Here is a 25,981-nt window from a genome sequence, read left to right as displayed (position 1 = left end):
TTTCTGCCTCGCTTATAGGATGGGCTCCCAACTGAGGGGCCTTGGCTGTATACATGACTCCACTGTGGGTGAGAGTTGGCTTTCTGATCTGTGGGGTACATGCTGTGCCTTGGTGTCTGTCCGGCAGAGCCTTCTCCTGGCACCCCACCCAGGGCTCCTGTGAGCAGACCTAGGACCGAGTTATCCAACATCCCCCCCCACCTCGTGAAGAGAGCTATGTTTGCAGACTGGGAAACGAGGGTGACCTGGAGCTGAGGTCAGCTGGGGGCCCTGAGCCCACGGTACTGATTAAGAAGTGTTATTTGAGTTTAGGAAACAGTGGGTTGGCATGCTGGTATGGAGCTAGGGACTGGCGTCAACAACAGTTCAGTCTTGAGAACATTGTGGGTCTGAAGGGACCCGTGGGCAAGCCAAACCCTCAGCACAGCCCGATGGCCACACTCACGCGGGACAGAGCCGCTCCTCGCTTCCTAATTTGGATGAGACTTTTGTTTGCTGGTGTTTCACATTCTTGGTTGGGGGATGGTAAAAGTCCTGCCACCTATGGCCTTTTGGGCTTTGGAGTTCTCCGATGGGCCAGTTTACACCAGAGAAAAGGGGGGGGGGCGAGAGGAGATTTATCCCCAGCCCCTTGGCATGGTTTACTGTTCTTTTACATTCATTTATTTATTGTATCTCTCTGTGTGTATGTGGGGGGGGCGGGGAGGGAGTGACTTGATTGATGATGAATGTGGCCACACTGGCGTGGTACATGTGTGCGGGTCAGAACACAACTTGTAGGAGTTGGTTCTCTCCCTCCACTGTGTGTGTCCCCTGGAACCAAACTCAGGTGGTCAGGTTGGGCTGCAAACACTTTTCCCTGCAGCCGAGTCCCTTGCCAGCCCTCAGTGTGTTTTAAGGCATTGTCATCCATCCCAAGTCCTGCCAGGGACTCCTAAGTCAGATAACATCCCACGGCCCACTGAGGTGGATAGCGGAGGGATGGGGTCCTGCCTGAGCTAGAGCTGACCCTAGTGGGTCATGAAGAAGTTCCCAGGATGTGGCATCAGCCCTTGAGGTGCAGAGGACGGCCTTGGCAGAGGCTGAGCGGACAGGTCTTAGCAAATGCCAGTGCACTGACAGGTCATCCCATTCTTCCCCTCCTCTGTCTCCAGCTACCCTCTGGTCACTCCCTCTCCACCCCCTCTCCCCTCATCCCACAGCCGTCCACCTCCAAAAACCTGGAAGAGGCATTTGCAGATAGCAGCATCCTTGTCCCTTACTCCACAGCTAACCCAGAGGGCCAACATATACGGAGTCTAAATGTTGAAGGACCAAGAAACAAACTGGAATTTCTTTCAGCAGAGAGATGGTGTGGCCTTCTGCTAATGTGCTGACACAGTAACTTTTTCACATGGATGTCTCCAGATGGTCAGAATTCTCCAGAAGATATCTGTCCCCGTGTCTGCTAGTTCCATGTCTATGATGTCCACACACTGGAGGTCTTAGGGTCACTCTGGTAGGGTGGGAAGAGGGAGATGGTGGATGCTGCCATCCTCCCCATTGTACCCAAGGGCCTCCCTCACTCACACAAACTGGAAAGGCTTGACCAGGGGTGTTTCCCAGGTCACCATGTCCAGGCGCCTCTCTGGGCAGGATGGAGGACAGCCACCAGCCTGGGACATGTAAGTGATCGAATCCTGCACAGTACTGTCCATGAGTACAGCTACCTCCGGGAAACTGAGGTTCCAACAGTGGTGAAGGTGGCAGTTCCCAAAGCCAGAGCCACCATTGGCCACTTACAGACCATCTGTTTAACTGAGCAGTGTAAGGCAAACCTGATGGGAAAAGTGTTCCTGTGCCACCAGCCACTGACTTCTCTTGGGCCTGGGCTGCTTGGAGTAAACTTTAGAGCAGAGATGTAAGCAACATCTTCGCCTCCCGAAGGGAAGGACTGACATCCTCAGTGACAACAGAGGAGACGCTGGCCAGGCCAGCATGAGAAAAGAGATGGGGGTGGAGTCGGTGGGGAGACCATAGAAAGAGCTCCCACCCAGACTCCAAACTATATTCTCAACATTTCAAAGTAAGAACATCTTGTTTACATCAGTTGAACGCCGTGTAGGATGTCATCCGAGACATCTTACACTTTCCGTTCACTTAAATTCACACTACTAGGGAGCTTTCTAACAGAGAGGTTAAGTAAATTGCCCAAGGTTTCACGGCTCTTAAGTCACAGAGCTGGGATGGTAATTCACATAGCTGAGATTTTTACGACTAGACAAAAAATATCAGAAGACAGGTGGTACCCTCCTAGGCCTTCCAAGTGTCTGGTCTTTTCTCTGTGATGGAGAGAGCAGACCTTGACGTGAGCCTCTCTTGCCACAGTAAAGAGGAGAGTGCTTGTCCTCCAGATAACAGCCCCGCCTCCTAAGCCTGCACTCACCAAGTCTTTAAGAGGGGTTTTGTCAGGGGGAAGTGCATCTTAGGGGCTTATCAGTTGTCAGACACCTATCTGGTCCAGGAAGGCAGCAAGGTGGCCAGAAGTGGAATGAATCTGCTCCTAGTAGATCTGGCAGAGAGGACCTAGGCTCACTATCATAAAACTGTTGGAACAAAGCACCACAGAGTGGATCCCACAGAGGGGGGTTGTTACATTCTAAGGGAAGGAATGGCTGGTGGGAAAGCCCCTGGCCTCCCTCAGAGCCCAGAAAGCAGGCCTGACTTGGGCATCAGGGAAGCCAGTGGTAGGTGGTCTCTGTAACGGGGGACTGGGGCACTAAAGGCTGGCTGCTTGCCAATGGGCCTATCTGGGCTGGCCAGAGTGGCTTACGTGGCCCTGACCTCAGTCCACATCCTGTCAGAGAACATGTCTAAAAGCAACAGAGAGCCACGCAGGAGAGATGTGCGAGTGAGGAATGCTACACAGAAAGTTGGGGTTTAGGGCCTGTGACTGACTCCAGGCAAGTATAGAGACTGCTGAAGACATTTGGTGGCCAGGTCCATACTGCCAGGGTGAGCACGGCCACCAAGGGAAAGAATCCAGGGCAAGAAGTACAGACGATATCTGCTATAAAAACCTGTGGCCTGGCTTGAAGGGCAGGGTGATGGCTGGGGCTGGGGAAAGAAGAGGGAGGTGGAGCAGACTGAGTGCTCTTGGGCCACAGGGGTGATTTGAGGTGATGAGGAGGGAGGAAGGGTAAGCCCTGCCTTCCTGTCCCCCAGCACCTCCACACCTCCACCTCCGAGTGCGCTGCCAATCATTCCCCACCTCTATCAAGACCCGCTTCCTGCAGGATTTCCTTCTCAGACTCCTGTTGCTTTGGTACCCAATCAATACGTGGATTTCAGAGCCCCCACTGCTAGGGAATGCCTGTGTATGTATGGGATGGGAAGGCTTCTCTGCTGAGCCCCAGAGCCGGCAGGACAGGCTTACATCCACCCCACTTAGTGCTGGGAAAATGCCGAGAAGAGGTGTGCCAGCCATTGATGGGATTTGGCCGTTTAGGCAATTCTCGGAGGATCAGTCAAGTGGAGGGGTCTTCCTCTTCTGGTACCCAGAGCTGTGGGATGTCTGGGTTCAGGGGACTATCAGCTGGACCTGCCCTCCAGGGACAGGCACCTGGGCCTCCCATTCCAGACCTATCTTGGCTATAGGGATGACCCTGGAGTCTAGGCAGGGTTGAGGTAGCAATAAAAGGACCTTTATCTCCATGTTTTTTTTCCTGCCTCCAGGCTGGGCTTCCCCTAGCAAAACATTTCTCCCAGTCTAGTAATGACGCTTTGTTTTTGTTGCTATTATCAAGAGATGATTCATTTTTAATTGCCTTCAGGGTAGAATCTTACAAAGGCTTTTTCAATCTTGTATAAATTCATCCTACAAATCGTATAACACCTACTACGTACAAGGCATTAATTATATACAGCACCTTTGCTTGTATGTAGAATCCATACAAGCAATTATTGTTGGAATTATCTATTTCTTTCTATCTAGAAACTGTCTGATCTTTTTCAGCCATACGTACTAATATATATTATTGATGATGTGTTTGTGACCTGGTCTTGCATAGATCCTTCCACATCACCTGCTATGGAAATACCCTCTGTCATCCAGATAATCTCAACTGCTTCTTATTGCCCTTGCATTCCAGACATGGTTACTGCCCTCAGAGCTAGCATGGGAGAGACAGGAGTGTGATTCAGCAATGGCCTTGAGATGGGCTTTGTGTGTCAGATGCCTGGGGAAGCCCAGGAGAGGCTCAGTTAGAGCTGGAGCCTTAGAGGTGGCACAGAGGACACTGTGTCCAAGGAAGGGACCCCAGGTGAGGACAGTGTTTGTCAGTGCCTACCGGTAGGGCGGGTCAGGGAGGCTTTCGAATAACCAGGAGCCTCCAGGGCTTCAGGCAACCCCCTGACCCCAACCCTAGCCCCTTCTGTCCCCTCTCCCCACCCACTCAGGAAATGGAAGAGCTGGGGGGTATCTTCAGTCACAGAAGAGTGACTCCCCCCATCCAGGAGGGTCTCTTGGTAGAGCTCCTGCTGAACCACTCAGTGGATTTCGGCTTCCCATCCCCCCCACCACCACCACCACTCCTTCTCAATACTCCCTACCAGGCTGACAGGCTGAGGCTTCCAAAAAAAAAAAAAAAAAATGCTGGGAAACAGTTTTCTTCTGGAGGTCAAGAATGAGCCGTCCCACAGGAAATACCAGATTCTTCATCTGGGGTGGCCAGCCTCCAGCCTGCCCAGTCTTCTTCCAGCCCACAGATGCATGTGGCCATGGCTAAGCTCTGCTGGGGCCTTGGAGGGCTGGGAAGAAAGGTGGGCTCTTGTTCAAATAGGCCACTGCCCATCAGACTACTTCTGCTGTATCTGTCATTGAAGTTTCAGGCCACACGCAGCCCACTGTGGGACCAAAATGTGGAACAAACAAACAAACAAAAATGGGTTATGAAACAGGATATAACTTGGGGATAGGGGAATGGAAAATGTCCTCCCAGACCAGGGAACTTCAGAGGTGGGTGGGTTTTTTCTGAGCCTTGTCTGCAGGCCAGGGGTCATCCTACCATCCTCCTCCCCACCCAGATGAAGGGAATAGCTGCCCTTACTCCCCTGTCCCTGTGCCTCCCAATTGTTACTCCCATGCCAGACTTAAGTCCTTTCTGTTGTGGTTGGGAAGATATATATATGGTGGCCCATTGCCTTCCCCGTGGAAAAACAGAGTGAGACCTGTTCAAGAGCTGGAGCCGGGGGAAGCAGAGACACAGATCAGCTGTGCTACCCCGCGAAACAGTGTGGTCTTTTCAACTCTCCAGCCTGGGTATGGTGCTCTGGGCCCAGTTCATGCTATCCTTGTCCTCTCCATTTCCTGCCGTCAGCTTTGTCCAACCATGTAATGGAGCAGGAGGCGAGGTAGTGATTGGTTACACTTTTGAGTTCAAAAGTTCCCCCTGGGAACAGTGCCCATTGATCTTGTCCCCCACTCCCATATGCCTGGGATGCACACAGCTGTCCTCCCATATGCCTGGGATGTGTACAGCTGTCCTCCCATATACCTGGATGTGCACAGCTGTCCTCCCATATACCTGGGATGTGTACAGCTGTCCTCCCATATGCCTGGGATGCACACAGCTGTCCTCCCATATACCTGGGATGTGCACAGCTGTCCTCCCATATACCTGGGATGTGTACAGCTGTCCTCCCATATGCCTGGGATGCACACAGCTGTCCTCCCATATACCTCGGATGCACACAGCTGTCCTCCCATATACCTGGGATGCACACAGCTATCCTCCCATATACCTGGCATGCGCACAGCTGCCCTCCCAGGGCCAGTGGCCTGGGGGATGTGGGGAATAGGTAGCGTACAGGCAGCGGGACGGACATGGCTCTGCTCTGCCCTTCCCTTGGGATGGCTGTTGCACTGCCATGGGTAGCTTGAGCAGGATGCCATGCTATAGGCTTGTTTACGTGTCTCCAGGTAGGACCTAGCAGATGCTTGCACTCCTGGCTGGCCAGGCTGGGATGATCCCCCACTCACCCACCCAAGGATGACCCGAGAGACCTGATCAGTCTGGGGATGAGAGAACTGGATGGGGAAGGACTGGATCCCTGAGCTCCTGTATGTGCTCAGCCTGCCTTCCCCCTGTCCACCTACCTACCTACCGGCCGCCAGAGGTGTTTCGTATGCAAGGGTAACCCACGCAGGCTGTAAGGAAAGAGGTCATCCTCACCCCCACCCCCACCCCCGAGGGGCCAGACGGTCCGGCCCTGTAAGAAGGCTGCCTCAGGAGTCTCTCCTCTGGTCTGGTACCCCTCGTCAGCCTGTTCTTCGCCATAACTCTTCCTACAAAGCCTTTTGCCACAGTCACACACCAGAGCCACCACCTTCTCACAGGAGATCATCCCAAAGGCCCGTGTCTGTGTTGGACAAGGGTTCCCACCCTCTCCCACTCTCCTGTTCACTCAAAACCCCCTTCATCTTGGGCTGATGAAATGTTTCCGTGGGAGCACGTGCCTGCCACCAAGCCTGATGACCTAAGTTTAATCCCAGGCACCCACATGTTGGAAGGAGAGAACCTCCTGAAAGCTGTCTTCAGACCTCCATACACACATTTGCGGGGGTGGTGGTGGGGATTGTTTATCTGTTTTTGGGTTTTTCGAGAACAGCCTTGGATGTCCTGGAACTCACTCTGTAGACCAGGCTGACCTCGAACTCACAGAGATCCGCCTGTCTCTGCCTCCCGAGTGCTGGGATTCCAGGCCTATGCCACCACTGCCTGGTCAAACACACGTTTTTTTTTTAAAAAACTCCTTTTACCAAGCAGTATCCCCCAGCATCACTACTAGGTGACTCCTTCCTGACCGTCGTCCCCCAGGAGACTGTACCTGGCTCCTTACGTGTAAGGGGCTGGCCCTGCCCATCTGCTCCCTCCCCGCTTCTTTCCACTGACTAAGGCCACTTCTCTCTCTTTCTGCAGCTTCCTAAAAGGGCCCTCCAGTGGGGGAGGGATCCTGGAGGAGTTGATTCGGAATCAGCCTCTTTTGGAGTAGGTTGTCAACAGAGTTTGAAGATTCAGAGAGGAGACGGCCAAATTCTCAGCTGGCCTCTGCTCTTGGATTCTGAGAAGGGGCTTGTAAAGACACCTTCTGTGCTCCAGATACCAGGGCAGGTACTGCACCCTTAGGTGGTCCTTTACAGCATTTCCTCTTCTCTCTCCCCATCCCCAGGCTCACTCTTCTCCATCTCCATCGAGAAGGCACTGCCTGAGGACAAGGGCTTGTACAAGTGTGTCGCCAAGAACAGCGCTGGCCAGGCCGAGTGCTCCTGCCAAGTCACTGTGGATGGTAAGTCATGCTTATCCTTCGCGACCACACAGGGCCCGGCTCTCAGCCCCTTCTACTTCTGAATGCACCCCCACCCCCCAAATTGTCCCCAGCCTTACTTCAGCATTCATGTGGTGAGACTCAAGCTAGAGAGAGAGAGAGAGAGAAGGGAAGTGACAGACAGCCTCACCTTGATTACTTGATTGCCCACATAGCCTCTTCCTGTATCCTCTAGCCAGGAAGAAGGGCTGTACACCTTCCCGTCCCCTCCCAGTCCTGACCTCCACACCCAGAACCTTCTGGGCAGGGAAGCCGGGCACCAGGGCACCAGCAGGAGAAAGGACACACCCACAGGAAAATGACTACAAGTATTTGACAAACCACAGCCAACAAGTGTGTGTGGAGTGCTGGTGCACAGACAAGTGTGAGGGGCCTGGGCCTGAGGAGGGAGCTGAGCGTGTGCAAGCGTCCTCCTCCGGGAGAAGGTGAGTCAGGCTGAGGTGGGGGAGAGAGGAGGACAGGTCTGCTGCCAAAAGAAGACAGCAGAGAGAAGGGAGGGGAAGCAGGAGAGAGGGAGAGACCCGTGAGGAGTGTGGAGTTCCCCAACTCGGGAAGTGGCAAGGCCCAGCAGGAACCCCAACCCCAAACCTGCAGGACTTTCAACCCGGTGCCTCTGTTCTTCGCATTTTCACACTTTCCTGGAAATGTCTAAAAAGGTAGTTGTGTGAAAACAGCTTCTTGCCCTTGAAATGCCTGCTTAATAACCGTCAGTAAGATGTCAAAAACTGGTGTCCAAATAAGGCATCTGGAAGAACAGCTTCCTTGTCCTGGCTCCTGAGTCTGATCGCTCTAGTCCTGAAATCTTAACCTGTTTTTTTGGCCATCCCACAACTTGGAGAGTCTTTGTCCTCACTCCTGATTTCATAAATCCCCCCCCCCTTCCTGGTCACAGAGCAGAGATCTGGGGTACACAGTCAATGGGAGAAAAGATGAGGTGTCTCCTAAAGGAAAATATCTTTTGAAAACACACAATTGCAAAGTAAATTAAATAGTTCCTAGGGAAAGAAAAAAAAAAGTCTGACAGTGAATGAGTAACCCAGGAATATGCCTTTCTAGGAATGACCTTCTCGCAGGATCTGCCTCTGAGGAAGCAGCTCTGGTGGGTCAGGGGTCATGGTCAACCCAGGTGCATGCCGTGAGGCTCCTGCTTACTCCTGGTGTGTCTCACCTCCCTGTCGCCACCTAGGTTTGAGTACTGCTGCCCTCTGTCCAGGTGGTGCCTGCCCGGAAACTGATTTCTGACTGCCCCACTGAGGGGCTTAGGGGCGATTCCTCCTGTCCGTAAGCAGCAGTCTGCTGATGCGGTTATCTGCTCTGGAGACCCCTGGCCTCTTGAGCTCCTATGTACACAGCGAGCTGCAGGCCAGAGAGCAATTTGTTCTCCTTATCTGCCCAGTGTCAGCACCTTTTCCAGATTTGTTTGCAAAGTGCAATTTCCTTTTCCCTTGCACAATGTCGTTAGGAGGTTTTGTTTGGTTTGGTTTTTTTTTTTTTTTTTTTTTTTTTTTTCTGTTTAGGGGACTCATTTATTCTGCAACTTAACTTAAGAGGCTCTGTTTGCCGAGGAGGTGTGCTGAGAACCTTCATTGTCCCCACTGATCTCATGATGGCTATCGCTTCTCTCCAGTTCCTTCCAAGTCAGAATTTTGGCCCCTGGTTAGGACCTGGGCCTTGGAAAGAGAGCTAGAAGAGAGACAGGAGGAGAGACCCCAGCTGAGGCAACATGAGTGACGCACGGTTAATTGGACGTGGTCTGGTTTTGTGTGCAGACAGGAAAGAGGGCAGCCTTCTTTCCCGGTCTCACGCCCCACCGCCCTTGCCGTTGCACTTGGAGATGTGTCCATGTCATCTGTTGGAGGGGCTCCTTCCCACACTCAGCTCTCTCTTCCCATCAGGAGCCACTGCCACCAGGCTCACACTGAAGGACTGTGGGCTCTTGAACCCACCTCCCGGCAGCTTTCTGCCTCCTTTGGGTTGGTGGTGTAGCCCAAGCTGAGTGACCGCCTGTCTTTTGTCCTTCTCTCAGCTTTTTCCCGCCCCCAGGATATGGTACGCAGAGACCTCAGTAGATCTGACCATCCCTCACTGTTGCTGAAGTCGGATGTATGTGTGGCAGGAGCATCTCTCTAAAAAGCGGGATCCATGGTTTCAGTCAGATTCTCAAAAAGAGTTGGTGTGTGCCACCTTGGATTATGAGTGCTACTAGGGAGGCTGAGGCAACAGGATCACAAGTTCAAGACCAGCATGAGAGACTGTCTCAAGGAAGAAATAAAGATATGGAAAAGAAGGAAGGAAGGAAGGAAGGGAGAAAGACTTTTGCCCTTAGGAGTAGCTAGCCATGGTTGAATTTTCATCAGTGAGCTCTTCTAATCCATCTGCTATAGCCGCCTGCCTTGATCTCTGAGTAGAGGCAGTCCTGCGTCCCTCCCAGAGGACAGTGAGATCCCTCTCTATTGTGCTGACTTTGGGATAGCCTTCCTGCTGTCACTCAGCGGGGCTGACCATGTCCCCTGAAATGCCCTATACCTTTAAGACTACAATATAAGAATGAATTTCAAGATTTCACAAACAGGAATCCTGTTGGGCTCAGATGTGTTCTATTTTCTTCCTTCCTTCCTTCCTTCCTTCCTTCCTTCCTTCCTTCCTTCCTTCCTTCCTTCCTTCTTTCTTCCTTCCCTCCCTCCCTCCTTCCTGGCTTCCCTCCCTCCTCTTCCCTTCCTCCTCCTCCTCTTCTTTTTTGTTTTGTTTTGTTTTTTTAAATAGTTCAAATTTTTCTTTTATTTTTTATTTTTTAAATTAATTTATTTTTCAATTATCAGCTTGATACAGTATAAATTCTTATCTTAATAGTGAAATGTTTCATTGAGGCTTGCTCAGTAATTGAGTAAAACCAAAACTTATTATAAGCCACAGTCATCCTAGGGTCTCCCATGCTATATATATAGCCTCCATGGTTCTGTGGGTTGTAGTCTGATTGTTCTTTACTTTACATCTAGAATCCACTTATGAGTGAGTACATACCATGTTTGTCCTTCTGGGTTTGGGTTACCTCACTCAGGATGATTTTTTTCTAGTTCCATCCATTTGCCTGCAAATTTCATGCTTTCATTGTTTTTCTCTGCTGAGTAGTACTCCATTGTGTATATGTACCACATTTTCTTCATCCATTCTTCAGTTGACGGGCATCTAGGTTGTTTCCAGGTTCTGGCTATTACAAATAGTGCTGCTATGAACATAGCTGAGCATGTATCTTTATGGTATGAATCAGCATTCCTTGGGCATGTGCCCAAGAGTGGTATGGCTGGGTCTTGAGGTAGTTCGATTCCTAATTTTCTGAGAAATTGCCATACTGATTCTTCTTTTAACTTGTTGCTCAAGACAGAGTTTCTATGTTTGGCCCTGGCTGTCCTGGAACTTACTCTGACAAGGCTGGCCTTGAACTCAGAGATCTTCCTGCCTCTGCTTCCAGAGTGCTAGGTATGTGCCACCATGCTTGGCAAGTGTTCTGTTTCTTATAAGGCAGGAAGGGGTAACCTACAGAATGCAGCAAGTCTGGCTGTTAATAGCATTACTTGGGACATTTGCCTGTGAAAACAGGTATTTGTGCTCTTTGTTGACTGTGGTCATATCACCCTTCCTTCCCAACTCAGCAGAAGGTAGGTGTCAACTTGTCCCATCCAAAAGGTTACTGAGCCTATGATGGGTAGAACTTGCCAAAAAACAAAAAACAAAAACAAACAAAACAAAAACAACAAAAAAACAACAAAAAAAAACCCACTCACCTACAAGGAAAATAGCTTTTAATACCTTCTGTGGCCAGAGACTTTTGTACTTCATCTTTTCAGTTTCTGCAGCAGGGGGCAGGCTACCTTTCCCACTGAGCAAACAGATACAGGAAAGACTGACAAGAAGCACCAGGCTGAAGCTCCACCCAAGTAAATTACAATAGACATTGTCCTGACAGACATGAGTCCTGATAGAACTCAGGTGTGTCTGGTCCTGGGGCCTGCCAGACCTTTTCCCAGCTGATTCAGGTCAGGGAATCTTGCCCACACCAGCCTGCTGCTGGAGGGGGGAAAAAAGCAAGAGAAAAGCATCTTTGCATGCCAAGACACCGACACCGGGAGACCTTGACATCCATTATTGCTAGCCCTCTGCTGGGAAGTCACTTCTACTCAAGGGCCATTCATTCCTCTGATTCCCTCCCAGCTCAGGTCTCCCTTCCTCAGGTACCTTAGCCAAAGCATTCAGCCTTATCTTCAGGGAGAATAGGGCTTCACAGTCACAAAAGACCGTGCATCTTGGTGTAGGGGGGACACGTATCAGTGGTACCCATACCGTCACTCATTCATTCAACAAATATTTAGGTCTGCACCCTGCCAGGCACAGCTCAAGGAGCTGGTGTTTGGACTTGACTTTTGTGTGTATGCGTGCATGAGATGCACACACAAACACTTAAGCAATATCATGTGGTGTAAAGAAAGCACAGCCAGGTGGTGGGGAAGGGACCACTGCTTCAGAAAAGGGTTGCTGAGGACTTTGGGTAGAATGAACATTTGAACCGAGACCCGCAAGGAGTGAGGGAAGAAGTTCTAAAGAAGCAAGAGAAAAGCCCAGTGAGACTGTGCTGCTTGTGGGCAGTATAGGAAGCAGCAGCAGCAGCAGCAGCAGGCTGGTGGGCCACGCACCACCAGGTGCAGAGTGCCAGGAATTCAGGCTAAAGCAGGCTAGGGACCAGGGCTGCAGGGCAGCATGAACTGGAACGGGAAACCAGGTTTCAGTCCAGTGTATTGGGACAACACTAGGTGCTTGTGAAGGCTCACTCGGGCATCTTCATGGTGAGCAGATCTAGGGTGCATAAGGAAGAGAGCAGGGAGGCCGGCCGCAGGACGCGATGGCTTTTAGACTTGGTGGAGTAGATAGAAAGAAGTGGTGGGATTCGTCATCTGGTTTGATTTAGAGATGATAGGAGTGGCTGACAATTTGGATCTGGAGAGGCAGAGAGCAGACTTGGAGAGGGGCCAGTACTCTGACTTGTTAAATCTAGGCTTTCCTGGAGGAGTAAGGGTCAGTGGTGATGCTACCTACTTAAGTCAAAACTGGAGGCTGGGGGACCAGCAAGAGTTCCATGCGCATATGAAGATAAAAATGCCCAGGAGACAGCTCCAGAGATGAACTGGAGCTGAGGGACTGAAAATAGAACATGGGGTGGGACCCACACGTAGAGATCATTGAGTGCCTTGGGATTGAAGGAGCTCCTGAAGTGGATGTGACGGAAGACCAGAGGGAGATGAGAGTGCAGCACGGAGAGGTAGAGGCAGCTCAGGGAGACTAACAAAGGAGACTGGGACGAACGGCCTCAAGAAGAAAAAAAGAAGTCCGGAACAGAGATAGCCCAGAAGCCAAATGGTCAGGAGTCTAGAGAGAAAAGAATGACCAATGAGTCCGATGAGGCAGCTCAGCTTGATTGATTTAATGACTATTGGAAAGGACAATGCAGAGACCATTAGTGACCTTGACAAGAGGGACTCAGAAGAGTGACAGTAGTATTAGTTTCATTTAATAACTAGAGACTGAGTCACCTGCTCAGGTCACCCTGACTAGTTGGGTGGGACTCTGAACCCAAGTGCTTGCTCCCAACTACTGTGGTCACCTGACTGTTGCTGAGTAGACTCTGACCTGCCTTGGTCTAAGTCCTGGCACGTTCCTTACTCCTTTCCTGCTTTCAGTTTTATTCTTTAAATCTTCACATGCATCCAGTTAGTATTAGGTTGAACTGAATCAAACTGCTGTTTTTATAAAACACTTAAATAGCCTGAGACCAGAGGATTGTGTTGAGTTTAAGACTAGCCTGGATTGTGTGGCAAGTTCTAGCCAACCTTGGCTACTGGATGAGAGTTTGTCTCCAAAATAAGGAAAGAAAGAGGGGGTAGAGAGAGGGAGGTTGGTGTGGTTGGTTGTTTTTACTCTTTATTCTTTGAGGGGCCCACCACCCAGCTCCCAAATAAATCACACATGGAGGCTTATTCTTTCTTATGAAAGTTCCACCTTAGCTTGGCTTATTTCTAGCCAACTTTTCTTAACTTAAATTATCCTGGCTACCTTGTGCCTCTGGGCGTTTTCCTTTTCTTACATCTATAGATCTTACTTTCACTCTTACTCCATCCATGGATGGTTGTGTAGCTGGGTGGCTAGCCCCTTGCATCCTCCTCTTTTTCTCACTCTTCTTTGTCTCCCAGATTTCTCCTTCTATATATTCTCTCTGCCTGCCAGCCCCACCTATCCTTTCTCTTGCCTTGCTATTGGCCTTTCAGCTCCTTATTAGACCAATCAGGTGGTTTAGACAGGCAAAGTAACACAGCTTCACAAAGTTAAATATAAATGCAACACAAAGGAATGCGACACATCTTTACATCATTAAAACAAATGTTCCACAGCATAAACAAATGTGACATACTTAAAATAGTATTCTACAACAGATTAGGAGGGAGGGAAGGAAGGAAGAAGGAAGGAAGGAGGGGAGGGGAGGGGAGGAGAGGAGAGGAAAGGAAAGGAAAGGAGGGAGGGAAGAATTTAAATATTGATAAGTGTGATGGTTCTGTCTGCTATGAGCACATGGAGGACACAGCAAGATGCATATTTGTGCATGGGATAAATACCTAGTAATGCCACCTGTTATTTTGATTGTTTTAATTACACTTTATTATTTATTATTTATTTATTTATTTGGGGCCTGGGGGCATGAAATAGAGTATGTGTGGAGTTCAGAGGACAATTTGCAGGAGTCATTTCTTCCCCCCCCCCCCCACCATGTGGGTCCCAGGGATCAAACTCAGATCCTCAGGTTTGGCGGCAAGTGCCTTTACCCACCGAGGCTTCTCGCTGGCTCCTCACTTCTTCACTGGCTCCTCACTTCTTCACTCTTCTGCCGAGATGTTGTTTTTCCTAACGAGGGAGGCTCTGTTCTCGGAGTTTAGGAGCTCATCCAAGGGCTCATCACCCTTAAACAACACGGCCAGAAAAGAGTTCTCCTTTCTCCAACCAGAATTCTCTGTGCTAGGATGCTGCTTGCTCTTAGGCAGAGAGACCAGCGGGAAATGAGCCATCCCCGGAGATGTGGGAGCTCAGCCCCTGCTTTGCCATTCCTAAGCCTCCTGAAGTTCAGATCCTCCCTGAGAAGTTTCCCAAAGCCTCCTTCTCCCTGGCCTGGGGTCAGAATCCAGGGATCCAACCTCTAGGAGGGTGGAGGGAAGTATCCCAGGGGCCCAAGTCCAGCCATAGCAGGGGTGAGGCATTGTCCATGTAAGGGCAGGTCTCCTGATCTCTTCAGGAGCCCCCGCTTTTCCACACCTCCATCTTCTACCCCCCACACTTCTTTAGGGGCACAACCAGGCCAGCAGAGGACTCCAGCCCTGGGGCCCAGATCTAGAAATAAAACCCAGTTTCATCACAAAATGATTAAAATAGACAGAAAATACAAGCTGCTCTTAAACTTTTATTACTATTATTTTTATCCCCCAGGCAGCATGTGCACACAAAGCTGGTTTTGATTAAGCGTGTGGTCCTCCCCACCCGTTCCTCCTCGCTGCTGCTGCTGCGGTTCTCACAGTGGCCAGGCAGCTCTTGGTATTCCTGGCTGGGCCCCCTGCTGCATGCACAGCCCCCACATCACCGGCACTGTGGAGGGTGCTGCTCTCCCCCACCCTGGGCCTCTGGGTTGGGGATATGACTGGTTTGGAAGGGAAACTTGAGCCCTTTTCTTCAGGGCCTGATGGGGAGATAAGTTGCAGTGAGGGAAGCTGTCTCAAAAACCAGCTCAGTGTGCACCCCAGGTGAAGCGCTCACGCCTCTAGTGAACCCACAGTGCGCCCCAGAGCCAAGGGCACTGCAGAGGCCGGTCGGCCGGTCCAGCTGGTAGAGGGCTTGCTGAGGTGAGAGGATGCTAAATAGCCTATTAGAAGAGGATGGGGGAACATGACTAACAAAAAGAATGCGTTCGTTTAGCTAAGTGGTGCTTTTGATCTCTCCAAAATACCATCTTATGCCTTGCCTTCTCTGGGCTCTGGGATACAGTGAGCTAGAAAAGATGTAAGTTCCCTTTCTACAGCTCTGAAGCAGAGGCGTGGGGCAGTTTAGATGATTCACCCCAGTACTCAAGGGTGCCAGTGACAGACAAAATGTGCCAAAATAGCATCCAGCAGGACCCATGAGGAAAGGTATCCACACGATCCCACTACCCTCTTTCAGAAGCCAGGGAAACCAGGCCCATTGCCTCTGCTGGCTTGTGCCTCAGCTTGCATATCAGAAAAAGGACTTTGATCCTTTTTCCCAGACTCCTCTCTGCTCTGGAACTTACCAGGAGAAAAAGAATGCTGAATCAGGAAATCAGTACTATGTACACACTCTTATCATTCATTCTTCCTCCTGGGAAGGGGAAGACAAGACATTTCGGAATGTACCTTTCTTCAAAGTCCCAGGGGTCTCTCTGTTCCTCCAGAGTGTCCCCGTGAAACTGGTGTCCTGGAGTGAGGGCGGCAACCTGAGACCTTGTCAGCTCCACATGGCAAGAACCCTGAACTCACCATCTAGGGCTCCTCTGCTCTTAAGGAGGGGGCGGGACATGGGCATCACACAGTGGGGGAGGCCACAGGGTATGGGCTGGCTTTTCAAGCTCTGCCTAAAAGGATTTCCCCACCTTCGTTCCTCTCCTCTCATCCCATCATATACTGCTGGAAAATCCTAATTAAAGCTCAAATGGAATCATTTCCATAGTTGTGTGTACATGACTTTCGGTCGTCTTCAACAGGGAATTGACCTTGATATCTCTCGGCGGGCCGCCTAACTGAGCCTGTATTGTGCCCACATGCAGCCTTCTGTCACTGGGTTACCCAGCTCATGGAGAGGACAGGCATGTGGTGGAGGAAGCCTACATAAACAAGACTTAGTAAAAGGAGTCGTGTGGACAGATGCACATTCTAAAGCGTGCAGGGGACCCAGATGTCATCTAGGAGAAACGCAGCCAGGAACTAGGGAGCGTATGTCCCTGACACACTTGGTCTCTGCTGCTAGTACCACCCCTCCCAGGGAACCCAGTCTAGATAAGACCAGCTGAGGTGCCCAACCTGGAGGCAGGGACAGCCCTGTTAGCCCTTCTTCTCCAGCCAAGCCACAGGAATGTGGCCAGAGCCCTGGCTGGAAAATCCCCTCCTCCCTCTGAGCTTCCTCCTTGGGAGCAGGAAATGGAGGGTAAGGACAGGAAGGGACTTGGGGGAGGAGCCTTCCACCCTCTCCGCTCAGTAGTGAAAACACGAGCCTGGTAATGGCCATTCAGCCAGCGGCTTCTTATGGAAGTCCTGGGTGGTTTTTCCCCCAAAGTGAAAATCCAGTCTCATGGGAACCCAAGGAGAGCCTTTTCTGTCCAGCTTCACCCAGCCCACAGTGCTGTTCCTCTCTGTGCACAGAGAGAGTCTTAATGCGCTCCCCCCCCAACATTATCTGTGCTTTACCTTAATGTGGAAGAAGGAACGCTGCCCCCCTCAGCCAGTGGCCACCGCAGGGACTCTGCCTTGAGACTATACTGTGAAAGTCTTTAAATGAGTCCCAGCCTTGGTCTCTGAGACTTTGCTAGTGGCCTGCTCTGAAGCCTTTCACCTGGCCAGGCCTGGCTCAGTGCAAAAGCAAGTCTCAGAAATCAAAGGCCACAAACACCTTTTAGTCCATGAGCCGAACGGTGGGGCCCAGTCTTCATCCTCTGTGTGAGACCCCCTCCATTTGCAGGGAGCCTTTGAAATGTAGAACATCTAAACCGGTGAGTCAAGGCCCGATGGGGGCAAGGAGAGCAAAGGATGTGGAGACCTAGGCCCTGCTGAGTGGCCTTAGTCCTGGCCATCTCTGCTGCTACTGCAGAGAGCAGTGATTAGCTCTCCAGCCTGGCCATCCATCCTGCTGGGTGACGACGGTCCCAGCCACCTGATTTATCAGGGCCTTTCGGCAGGCGCTCCTTCTTTGGTACTCCCCTGGAGGAAGGGCCTGCTGCAGGCGCCACTCTGCGGGGCACCGAGGGCCTCTGAGTGGAATGTAGGGTGGGTGGGCCAACCAGGGCCAGGGTAGGGTTCTGACTGGGGTGCCTCCGCTACTCAGCTCCTCAGACAGCTCCTGACTGATGTTTGTGTTTCTTTTATTTGTTCCAGATGCTCGGGCCGGTGAGAACACCAAGGTCCCGGAGATGAAATCCCGGAGACCCAAGGGCTCTCTTCCCCCTCTGCTAGGAACAGAGAGTAAGTGCCTCTCGGCTTCGCCATACAAAGGCAGGATTGGCAGCACAGGCCATGCTTCCTGGTCACCAGCTCTGTCTTGAACTCCTTGAGGACAAGCTCCTGCCCGTCCCCTAGAGTACCCCATGCCCTCCTGATTCCTGAGCCAACGACCTTTTCTCAACCCCTGCCAGGCTCTCCCCACCCCACCTGCAGCCTGGGGCTGTCACACGCGTTCTCTGTCTTCCTAACCACAGCCCTCCCTGCCTCCCTGCATCACTTTTTGCCGGTCCCTTAGACCCCCGTGGGAGCCATTCCTCATCTTTAAGTCGACGCTGTCCCATCAAGGGAACCTTCCTAAACAGTTACTCCGTCCTTATGACGTCAGCGGAAATGGCCGGCAGTCTCCATATTGCCCGCACTGTGAGCCTCTCGTGTGGTCCTGCCCTGGACAAACCTAGTGTGTGTGCACCCTGACTGCCGCCTCATGCTCTGCCCCACTCCCTAACAGCTGTCCCATACAGAGCGCCTCACTGAGTCCTGGGGAGCCCCACCCCCTTTCCTTTCTCATGCCTTTGCCCTCATACCTCTCTCCACGGGCAACTTTCTGGCAGATTTCCACTCCAGCCACCTCAGTAACTTTCCAGAACATCCAATGTCCACCTTGACTGACTCCTTCCTGGCACCGTAGGGAGGTACCTGTATGTCCCCGTGTGTTCCCTGAAGGCCAACCCAGCCCTCGGGCTGGCAGGCTGCGTCCATGGAAGGACCTCACTGGTGTCATTCAGAGTCAGATTTCAGTGCATTAGACATAGCCAGGCAGAAGAGGCTCAGGTATAACCGAAACTGGACATGGCTTCCTCCCTCCTGGATCTGGGCTTCCTCCATGGCCAGTGTCTCTATCAGATGGGGTGCTTAGGGCACATGCTATTTTCACACCTATAAAACTGCAATTTAAAAAAACCGAACTGTTTCAAGATAGTATTTGAAATGCATTATATTAATTTATTCATCTTTATACCAGAGCAGTTGTGAAATATAACCTATATAATCAAAATATAATACCTATCAAATAAAATCATCTAATGATAGACACAGAAGTTCCCTAAAGCCATAATGCAGCCCGGTCTTCTGCTGTGCCTATTAGTGTGGTTTTTATTAGCAGAACTACCTTGTGATAGTTCTAGTTTTATAGGGCACAGAGTTGCCTGGCCATCCCCAGAACACTCTAAGCTTTCAAATAAACAGAAAGGCATGGAGTACACTTGTGATCCCAATATTTGAGAAGCTGGGGTGAGGCCAGCCTGGGCTACCTAGTGAGTTCTATGCCAGCCTGGGATACAGAGTGAGACTTTCAAAAAAGTAAGTTTTAAAAAGTAGAACAGAAAACAAAAACAGAAGATAAGCTCTCGCTTCTGCTCATAGAGGGAAGTGATCGGGCCCCATTGTTCCAAAGATCACTCTGCTTTCCATTATAAGGCCGTGTTTTATGACTGCCTTATTCTTTTCTTTGTAAAGCTGTGTGTTTGCCTTGCTGCTGATGAGCTCTTGGAACTCAGCTAATCGGACAGCAGGGTCAGAGGTCCAGAGCCTTCATGGTGGGGTAGCCAAAGTGAAGTTATAATTCCTCCTAGATGTTTACACAGAGTGAGATCCACTCAGACAGTGGAGGAGCCAGGACTGTTCCGAGGAGATTTTAATAAGCTGGTAAAAGCCCGGGAACAGGTCACACGGACCTGGGAGGAATGAATTAGTAGTGTTATTCTCCAAAGCGGCTGCCTGGGCCTTGCTGTGCTAACTGTGGGAAAAACATGAGCAAATAAAGCGTTGCTCTTAGAAGAACAGCAGGGTCTGTGACACCGGATGTGATGAGGTGTCTCTGATAGGAACAGAGGTCCAGCCACCCCATCTTCAGGTCTGGAACCCCGTTCTGTGCAGTCCTGAGGAGGGTGAGGCCGGGTCAGAGCATGAGTGTGGAGGAAAACAAGTGTGGTGAGGCCGTGAGACGATGAGCAGACCCAGCACTGGGCACTTTGCCCTGCAGAGCAGGAGGCCTTGGAAAACCCCAGCCAGGCTGTCGTCCTCACACTCCGGAGTTCCCGGACGGCAACTAGAGCTGTGCATCAGATTCACCTGCAGGACTTGGAAACCACCGTGCCCAGGCTGCCCCCAGACCAGTTAAACAGAAACTCTAGGGGTGGCGGCTGGGATTCCGAGTTTATGTCCTAGATCGTCCCAGGGTGTGGCCATAACTGAAAATCTGCCTTTCGGTGGGACGCTGTCCTTGCTGTCCATGGTTGGTTCAGAGCAGCAGGGGGGTGTGCCTGCTGCCCCTGTGAAGTGTGCAGAGTCACCCAGGAGCCCCCACATTAGTGCCCTGAGAACAAGACACCCCAAGGAGGCAGCTTAGGTGGGGAGAGCAGGACTGGCCGGAAGTGTTTGGACTCCATGGAGGACAGTCACTACAGGGTTAACTCCACCCCACCCGTCTGCAAAGGCAGCTGCACTCCTCTGTGGTCCAGTGATAGACGTCCCACCCCATGCACCCTGAGGCCACTTTGCCCCACTGCTGGCTTGTCCACTCAGTCCCCACCGCCCGAAGCCTGTTGTCACTCTGTGCATTAGGTTATGACTTTGGTTGCCCCCCACACACACACACATGCATTCTTGTCCCTTAGAAACCCACACCCCAGAGGCCTGAGGGACACCACCAAACCCTCAGTTGGTCCTTAGAGCCTTGTGACAAGGTGGCTGTTCCCAGGGACAGGAAGTGAAGGTGGTGTCTTTTAGGTCTGTGTCCCCAATTCTTTTATTCTTTGGGGTATAATTTGTCTAGTAGTTGCTTGAGTTATATGTGCATGCATTCTCACTGAGCATTTTAAAACATACATGAATATACCAAGTGCAATGTGAAGATCCTCTTCTGTCCCCTGATTCAGTCATACACTCATTTGCTCTCTTCTGTGCACTTTATATGACTGTTCATACCCAGACACCTCAACGGCAAGGGTTTGTCCTCCCGGCTCAGATGGAATCACACATGTAGTCTGTATGCCCTCATCACATGCCCTATCTGTTAGCATGGTTATCCTCATTCCTAGACGTGTTGGATTCCATGAGCGGTTTTTCTGTGGACATATGTGTTTTTCGTCAAGATTGTGAAGTACCTAATCTAAGGAGGAAATCCATCTTTCCTGAGGAAATGGCGAGTGACTTCCCTGTCAGGCAGAGGATAGCCAGACCCTCTCCATGCGCCCTCCTATCCCCAGGGATGGTTTATTCCTACGAGCCAGCTGTTGGGCGCAGGAGTGGACAGTGTTGACCACGCTTGCCTGGGAGCCCCCAAGCCTCATTGTAGCATGAGGAAGAAGCCAGGCAGTCCACCCCCAGACCCCGTGACTGAAGGACTTGTTAACCCGCCAGTCACCCCGAGTCACAAGCCGCAAACACGGGAGGAAGTTTGAGAGGGTTTGAGGTGAGGAAAACTCAGAACTAAGTCTTGAAGGAGGGAGAGGAATGTAGTTTATGTGGTCTGAAGAAGAATGATAACATTGGCAGGGGAGGAGAGGCAGCTGGGAGCTGGGGGGAGAAATTGTGCAGATGCTGGAAGGGAGAGTGGGGGGAGAGCTGAGTCCACCGGAACCCATGCCCTGCATGCCGTGCACAGGCATCAGGTCCGCAGCGCCCGCCACGTGGCCGTGGCCAGGCCTCCACTGTCTCACAGATACTCCCATTTCATAGAGAAGCCAAACTGAGCCTTAGAGACGAGACTGTCCTGCCTAGCGTCTCCTCGCTGGGAAGAGATGGAACTGTGGTGGTGTCTTCCTGCCACAGCCCCCTCCACCTTGCTGGAGACCGGGCTCTGTTCCACGTTGTCCACACAGACACAAAGGCTAACGGTTCTTTCCCCAGCCCACAGTGCAGCAGGAGGAGGTGGGCTGTCAGGGGTGGCAGGAGCCTGGAAGGAGACAAAGGAAAAGCATGGACATGTGTCCCTGGATCGAGAGACCTGCCTGTCACTGTGTGTGCTGTGGGCTTCTCAGTAGGATCCTTAGAACAACCATTTTGATAGCAAAGTTATCAAAGTTACAGAAAAAGCACAAGAACTCTTATATTCCCTGTACTTAAGAGTTACCAGTTGTTTTCATTCTATCCCACGGCTTTATCATTCTCTGTGTATATATTTGTAATCTTCATATAGATAGACAGACACCATTTTAACGCAGTTACCACACCTTAATTTCTTACTCGGTGTGTGTCTCCTAAGAATATAACCACAATGGAATTGTTGGAATTAGGGACCTTGACACTTAACCAACCTTGCTATCTAACCCGCCCACCGTCTACCCTCCTCCGTTTTTGCCCCTTGGCCCAATAATGTCTTTTTATGGCTATTTTCTCTTCCTGGTGAAAATCTACTACCAGCACCCCTGGATGACTTTACCTGCTCCCTCAGCACAGAAACGACTCCTCTTCTCGTTTGGGAGGATGCACAGGCCCAGGGAGAGAAGCACTCGGGTCTCTGCCTGAGCTGAGTTAGCCACTGAGAGGCAGGAACACCTCAGTGAACCTCCATGTGTCCAGAAGCTGGCTTGCTATGATCACTTCCAGGGACTTGCTCAGACGTGAGTCATAGCAAGAAAGCCATGGGCGAGAGAGCAAGAAACAGAGGTCTCGGTTCTCCCCCTAGTTAAACACGAAGCCCTTTGTCCCTTCAGGACAGGGTTTCCTCAACAGCCAATGAACACCTTCCAAGGCTGGTCTCCATATCCAGCTAGGACATCAGGACACTGATAGAGAGCTGTGAGGAACACAGTTCAGGTGAAGCTGGCCAAGTCTTCCTACCACCTGTGTGTGGAGGCATCCGAAGCTACAGAAGCAAATCTGGGCATACCCAGTGATGGGAGCATCCTGTAGGGGAGGTGGCCTGGAGCCCAGAACCCAACTTTGGGGTGCTCCTACTGCAGGGGATCTCATTAGCCAGTGGAATTCTTGTGAGTTTTATGTAGAGGAAGGCAAGCATATTACTTGAAGGATGGATTCGTCGAGCTTAAAAGATGGTTTCAGAAAATATAAGTTAAAAAGAGTCAAGTGCAGATGAAGCCATGTCAGCATGGTGACAGGCTTGGGGTCTGAATAAAGAGATAGTGAGCATCCATTGGTTTTACAGCTTACCATAACATTATTTGAGTTGGGTCCACAGTATTTAATTTTCCTAATGAACACATGAGTTCCTCCTCCCTGACTTCACTCTTCTGGGACTTAGGGACAGCTCAGGTGCAGTTTCCCTTTGGAGTCTGTGCCTAGCCTGGACACTCACCCCTGGAGGTGGCGCATATGGACTTCCTGGTGACCACAGTGGACTCTTTCTGATTACAGTGTTTTCCTTTGTTTTGGCCTATCTTACATGCTCTATGAAACTAAAAGTCGTATCGACTTGAAAATATCTATGGGTATCAAACATGTTGACCAGTCTGCTTGGTCTTCTCTAGGCCAAATCTGTTTTAAAAAACATCCTCTGCAGGTCATGGGAAATGTTAAATCCTGATAGAATCCACAGGGCTGAAAGGAAATCTAGAAGAAGTTGGAATCTGGCACCAAGACTTGCCTAACGCTGCAAAGTGTGGGGCCCGTGGAGAATAGTTAGGATGCTTTTACAAATGCCCCCGAAAGCAGGCACCCACTCTTCTTAACGCCCCATTGCAGTGTGGACATTTGACTCTGACAGCACCCCACATGCACCTATGCACATGCATGGGACACCGTGATGGCCCCTCATTTGGGCTGCCACCTCAGATCTCCCTTCAGTTTTTTCGGTGTCTCCCGTGAGCCGATTAAGTAGCCGTACCGGTCCTTCCGGAAGCAGCCGACGAGAGCCTGACAAGCAGCCATGGCCTGCTAGCCTGGCCATGCTAGGTTCCTCTTTCACAACCGTCCTGACATTCCATGGGGTTTGGGAATCAGAACTTGCGGCAACGGGAGGAATTGTGTTCCTCTGGAATCTTCTAATGTGACTGACTGTCTTTGCTATGAGGGGAGGTGAGTGGGCAATTTGCCTCGAGATGTTAATTCTGGGGAAAACAACCAATATGTTTCTCTTCACATGTCTGTAATGATGTCCTAGGAGTCAGCGGTTGGGAGGACAGTCCCTCGGTGCCTTGAGCCTTTCTCGGGGGGTTGTTAGGACTTGGCCCTCTAGCCCCAGACTCTCTTACCAGCCTCAGGGGTGGCTCTGCTTTTTTGCCTTACCCAGCCTGTGTCAATCCCAGGAGCCTTGAGCAGACAGTCCATGCTGATTTTGGGAATTTGAAAGGGTTCGATGCCTATTTATAGTTAACTACCTAAAAAGGGAAATGTCCCCAGAGAGACAGAGATCCAGGGACCTGCCTGTACCCAAGGCTGCTGTTAACACTAGCTCCTTAACTGACCCTTCTCACTCTGCAAGAATAAGAAAGGATTACTCATTTGCCTTCAGATTGAGCCATCTAGAAACTTCCATGAGGGATTGACCCTCCCCATTCCAGGACAGAAGGAAGGTTCTTGAGGCCAGTACTAGTTTAGGCTTGGGCAGAAAGAAGCAAAAGCCATTACCAGAATCAGTCACGAGGGGCAGATCTCTTTCAGCAATGCCTCAGCTTTCCTGGGAAGTTTCCCGGTTCTTTAACTTTTATTTGTGATTTTATTGAGCTGTTTCATTTCTAGCCTCGATCTCCCATGAGGAGTAGAAGGCTCAGCTCCTGGCAGTTTTGAGGTGACCGAGCACGCACTCAATGTGGAAAGTTGCAACAAGATTTGCACACCCTGGTTATATCTCAGCATCAATTCATTAGAAATTCCCAGGTTCCCAGAGATCTAATGGCCTCTGTCCTTTCATAGCTACTTAGCAAGCCCATGCCCATTTTGTCACCAGGGCCCCAGAGGTACAGCAGGGGACCTTTTTTGGCTGTCTCCTGGGAACTTGGTGTGCACATTTCGTGAGTATTTTTCTGAACTGGATGGGGACTGGGACAGACCCACTAGGAGGGGCATGGAGAGACTCACATGGAGGTAGCATGCCTGAGCTGAGAGCTGCTGGTGTCAGCCAATGGTGTCAGCATGAACAGAGAGCCCTTGGCACCATGCCGGTGTGCAGAAACTGAAAGATGCCAAGAGTGTAGTGCAGAGGAGCATCGCCTAGAGACCAGTACCCAGCTGACCAATGGCCGCCAGAAACCTGGAAACGCTCTAGGTGGCCACAAGGCCCACTGAAATTTGAGAACTGTGGACATTGAGAATAGAGGACATAGGAGGGAGGAGTGTGAAAGATGGCTGGAGATGAAAACCAGAGCTGGTCTCAGGGACCTTGTAAGACCAGATGGACTTGGTCCTGAGTGGTAGTGGGTAGCCACTAGAGAGGTTGCAACAGTAGAGAGACTTCAGGTTTTTATTTGAGAAAAGTCACTTTGGTCCCAATATGGCAGATGTCTTAGGGCAAAGACTAGGGGACAGAGGGCCCTGGGATGGCCCTGAGGTTAGAATAGGGCAGTGATGGTGAATGGGGGGGGGCAATAAGACTAAGCATGTATTCCGTTGGTAGGATTGATGAGCACTTGTGACAGGCTATGGGCAAGGAGAGGCTCTCAGAAGACATGGGACCAGAAGCAGTCTGGGGAGAAGGCCCTGGGTTTGATTTTGGGCAGGGAGGCTTGACGTACATATGGGTTTGGCATCTCCTGGGGAGATGATGTCTAGGAGGTTAGACACAGAGGTGGAGGCTTAGAAGAAAGGCCAGGTGCCAGGGAAGACATGGGCAGGAGAGAGTGACAGAAGGAAGCTTCTAAGAATAGCGGTGAGCATGGATGGGACATGAGAGAGGCCAGGCCTGGCCAGGAAGGGTGTGGGTGTGCCTGAATGCCCAGGGAGGTGCCCCAGCTCCCTCTCAGAGACAGCTGGTGGAGGGCACTTTGCCCCTCCTTACCCATAGCCATCATGGGATTTGCAAAGATGGTAGGTTTCCGTTATGTTGTAGGATATTCCTCTCCCATAGTGGCTGGTGTAGAAATTTCGGGGTGTTGGAGATAGGATGAGAGACAACGGGTCCAGGGGCTAATAAGATAATAAATAAGAAGGGTGAGTCTAGAGAAGTGGAAACTCACTAGTGCTCAGTTTATCTCTCCTGAGCATTGTGGACCAACAAGAGCATTTCCTAGGGACCTGAGCTGAGGAGGACAAAAAGGTGCCATGACGTGGAATTCACGGGAGGATGCCAGCTGAGCGGGCCACCGGGGCCAGTTACTGCATTCGTGACTTTTCTCATTGCTATGATTTCGGCGTACGCGACGAAAGTCACTTAAGGAAGGGAGAGTTCATGTGGCTCCCAGTTT

General features: G+C 50.9%; 1 protein-coding gene across 4 annotated transcripts in view; it reads left to right on the top strand.

The window, feature by feature from the left end:
• Positions 1-25,981, top strand: part of Mylk (myosin light chain kinase) — a 182,268-nt gene that overhangs the window by 97,473 nt on the left and 58,814 nt on the right. For 3 of the 4 annotated variants that reach the window (XM_037209783.1, XM_037209782.1, XM_028886325.2), the window contains 2 exons: positions 7,210-7,326; positions 17,556-17,642. In XM_037209783.1, the coding sequence (XP_037065678.1) occupies positions 7,210-7,326; positions 17,556-17,642 (204 nt within the window). Of the gene's footprint in view, positions 1-7,209; positions 7,327-7,684; positions 7,791-17,555; positions 17,643-25,981 lie in introns of those variants that run through there. The other variant, XM_037209784.1, reaches the window with a different exon arrangement.

The sequence above is a fragment of the Peromyscus leucopus genome, chromosome 12 (assembly GCF_004664715.2).
Source record: "Peromyscus leucopus breed LL Stock chromosome 12, UCI_PerLeu_2.1, whole genome shotgun sequence".
Taxonomy (NCBI): Eukaryota; Metazoa; Chordata; class Mammalia; order Rodentia; family Cricetidae; genus Peromyscus; species Peromyscus leucopus.
This window is presented reverse-complemented; position numbering and strand designations above follow the sequence as displayed.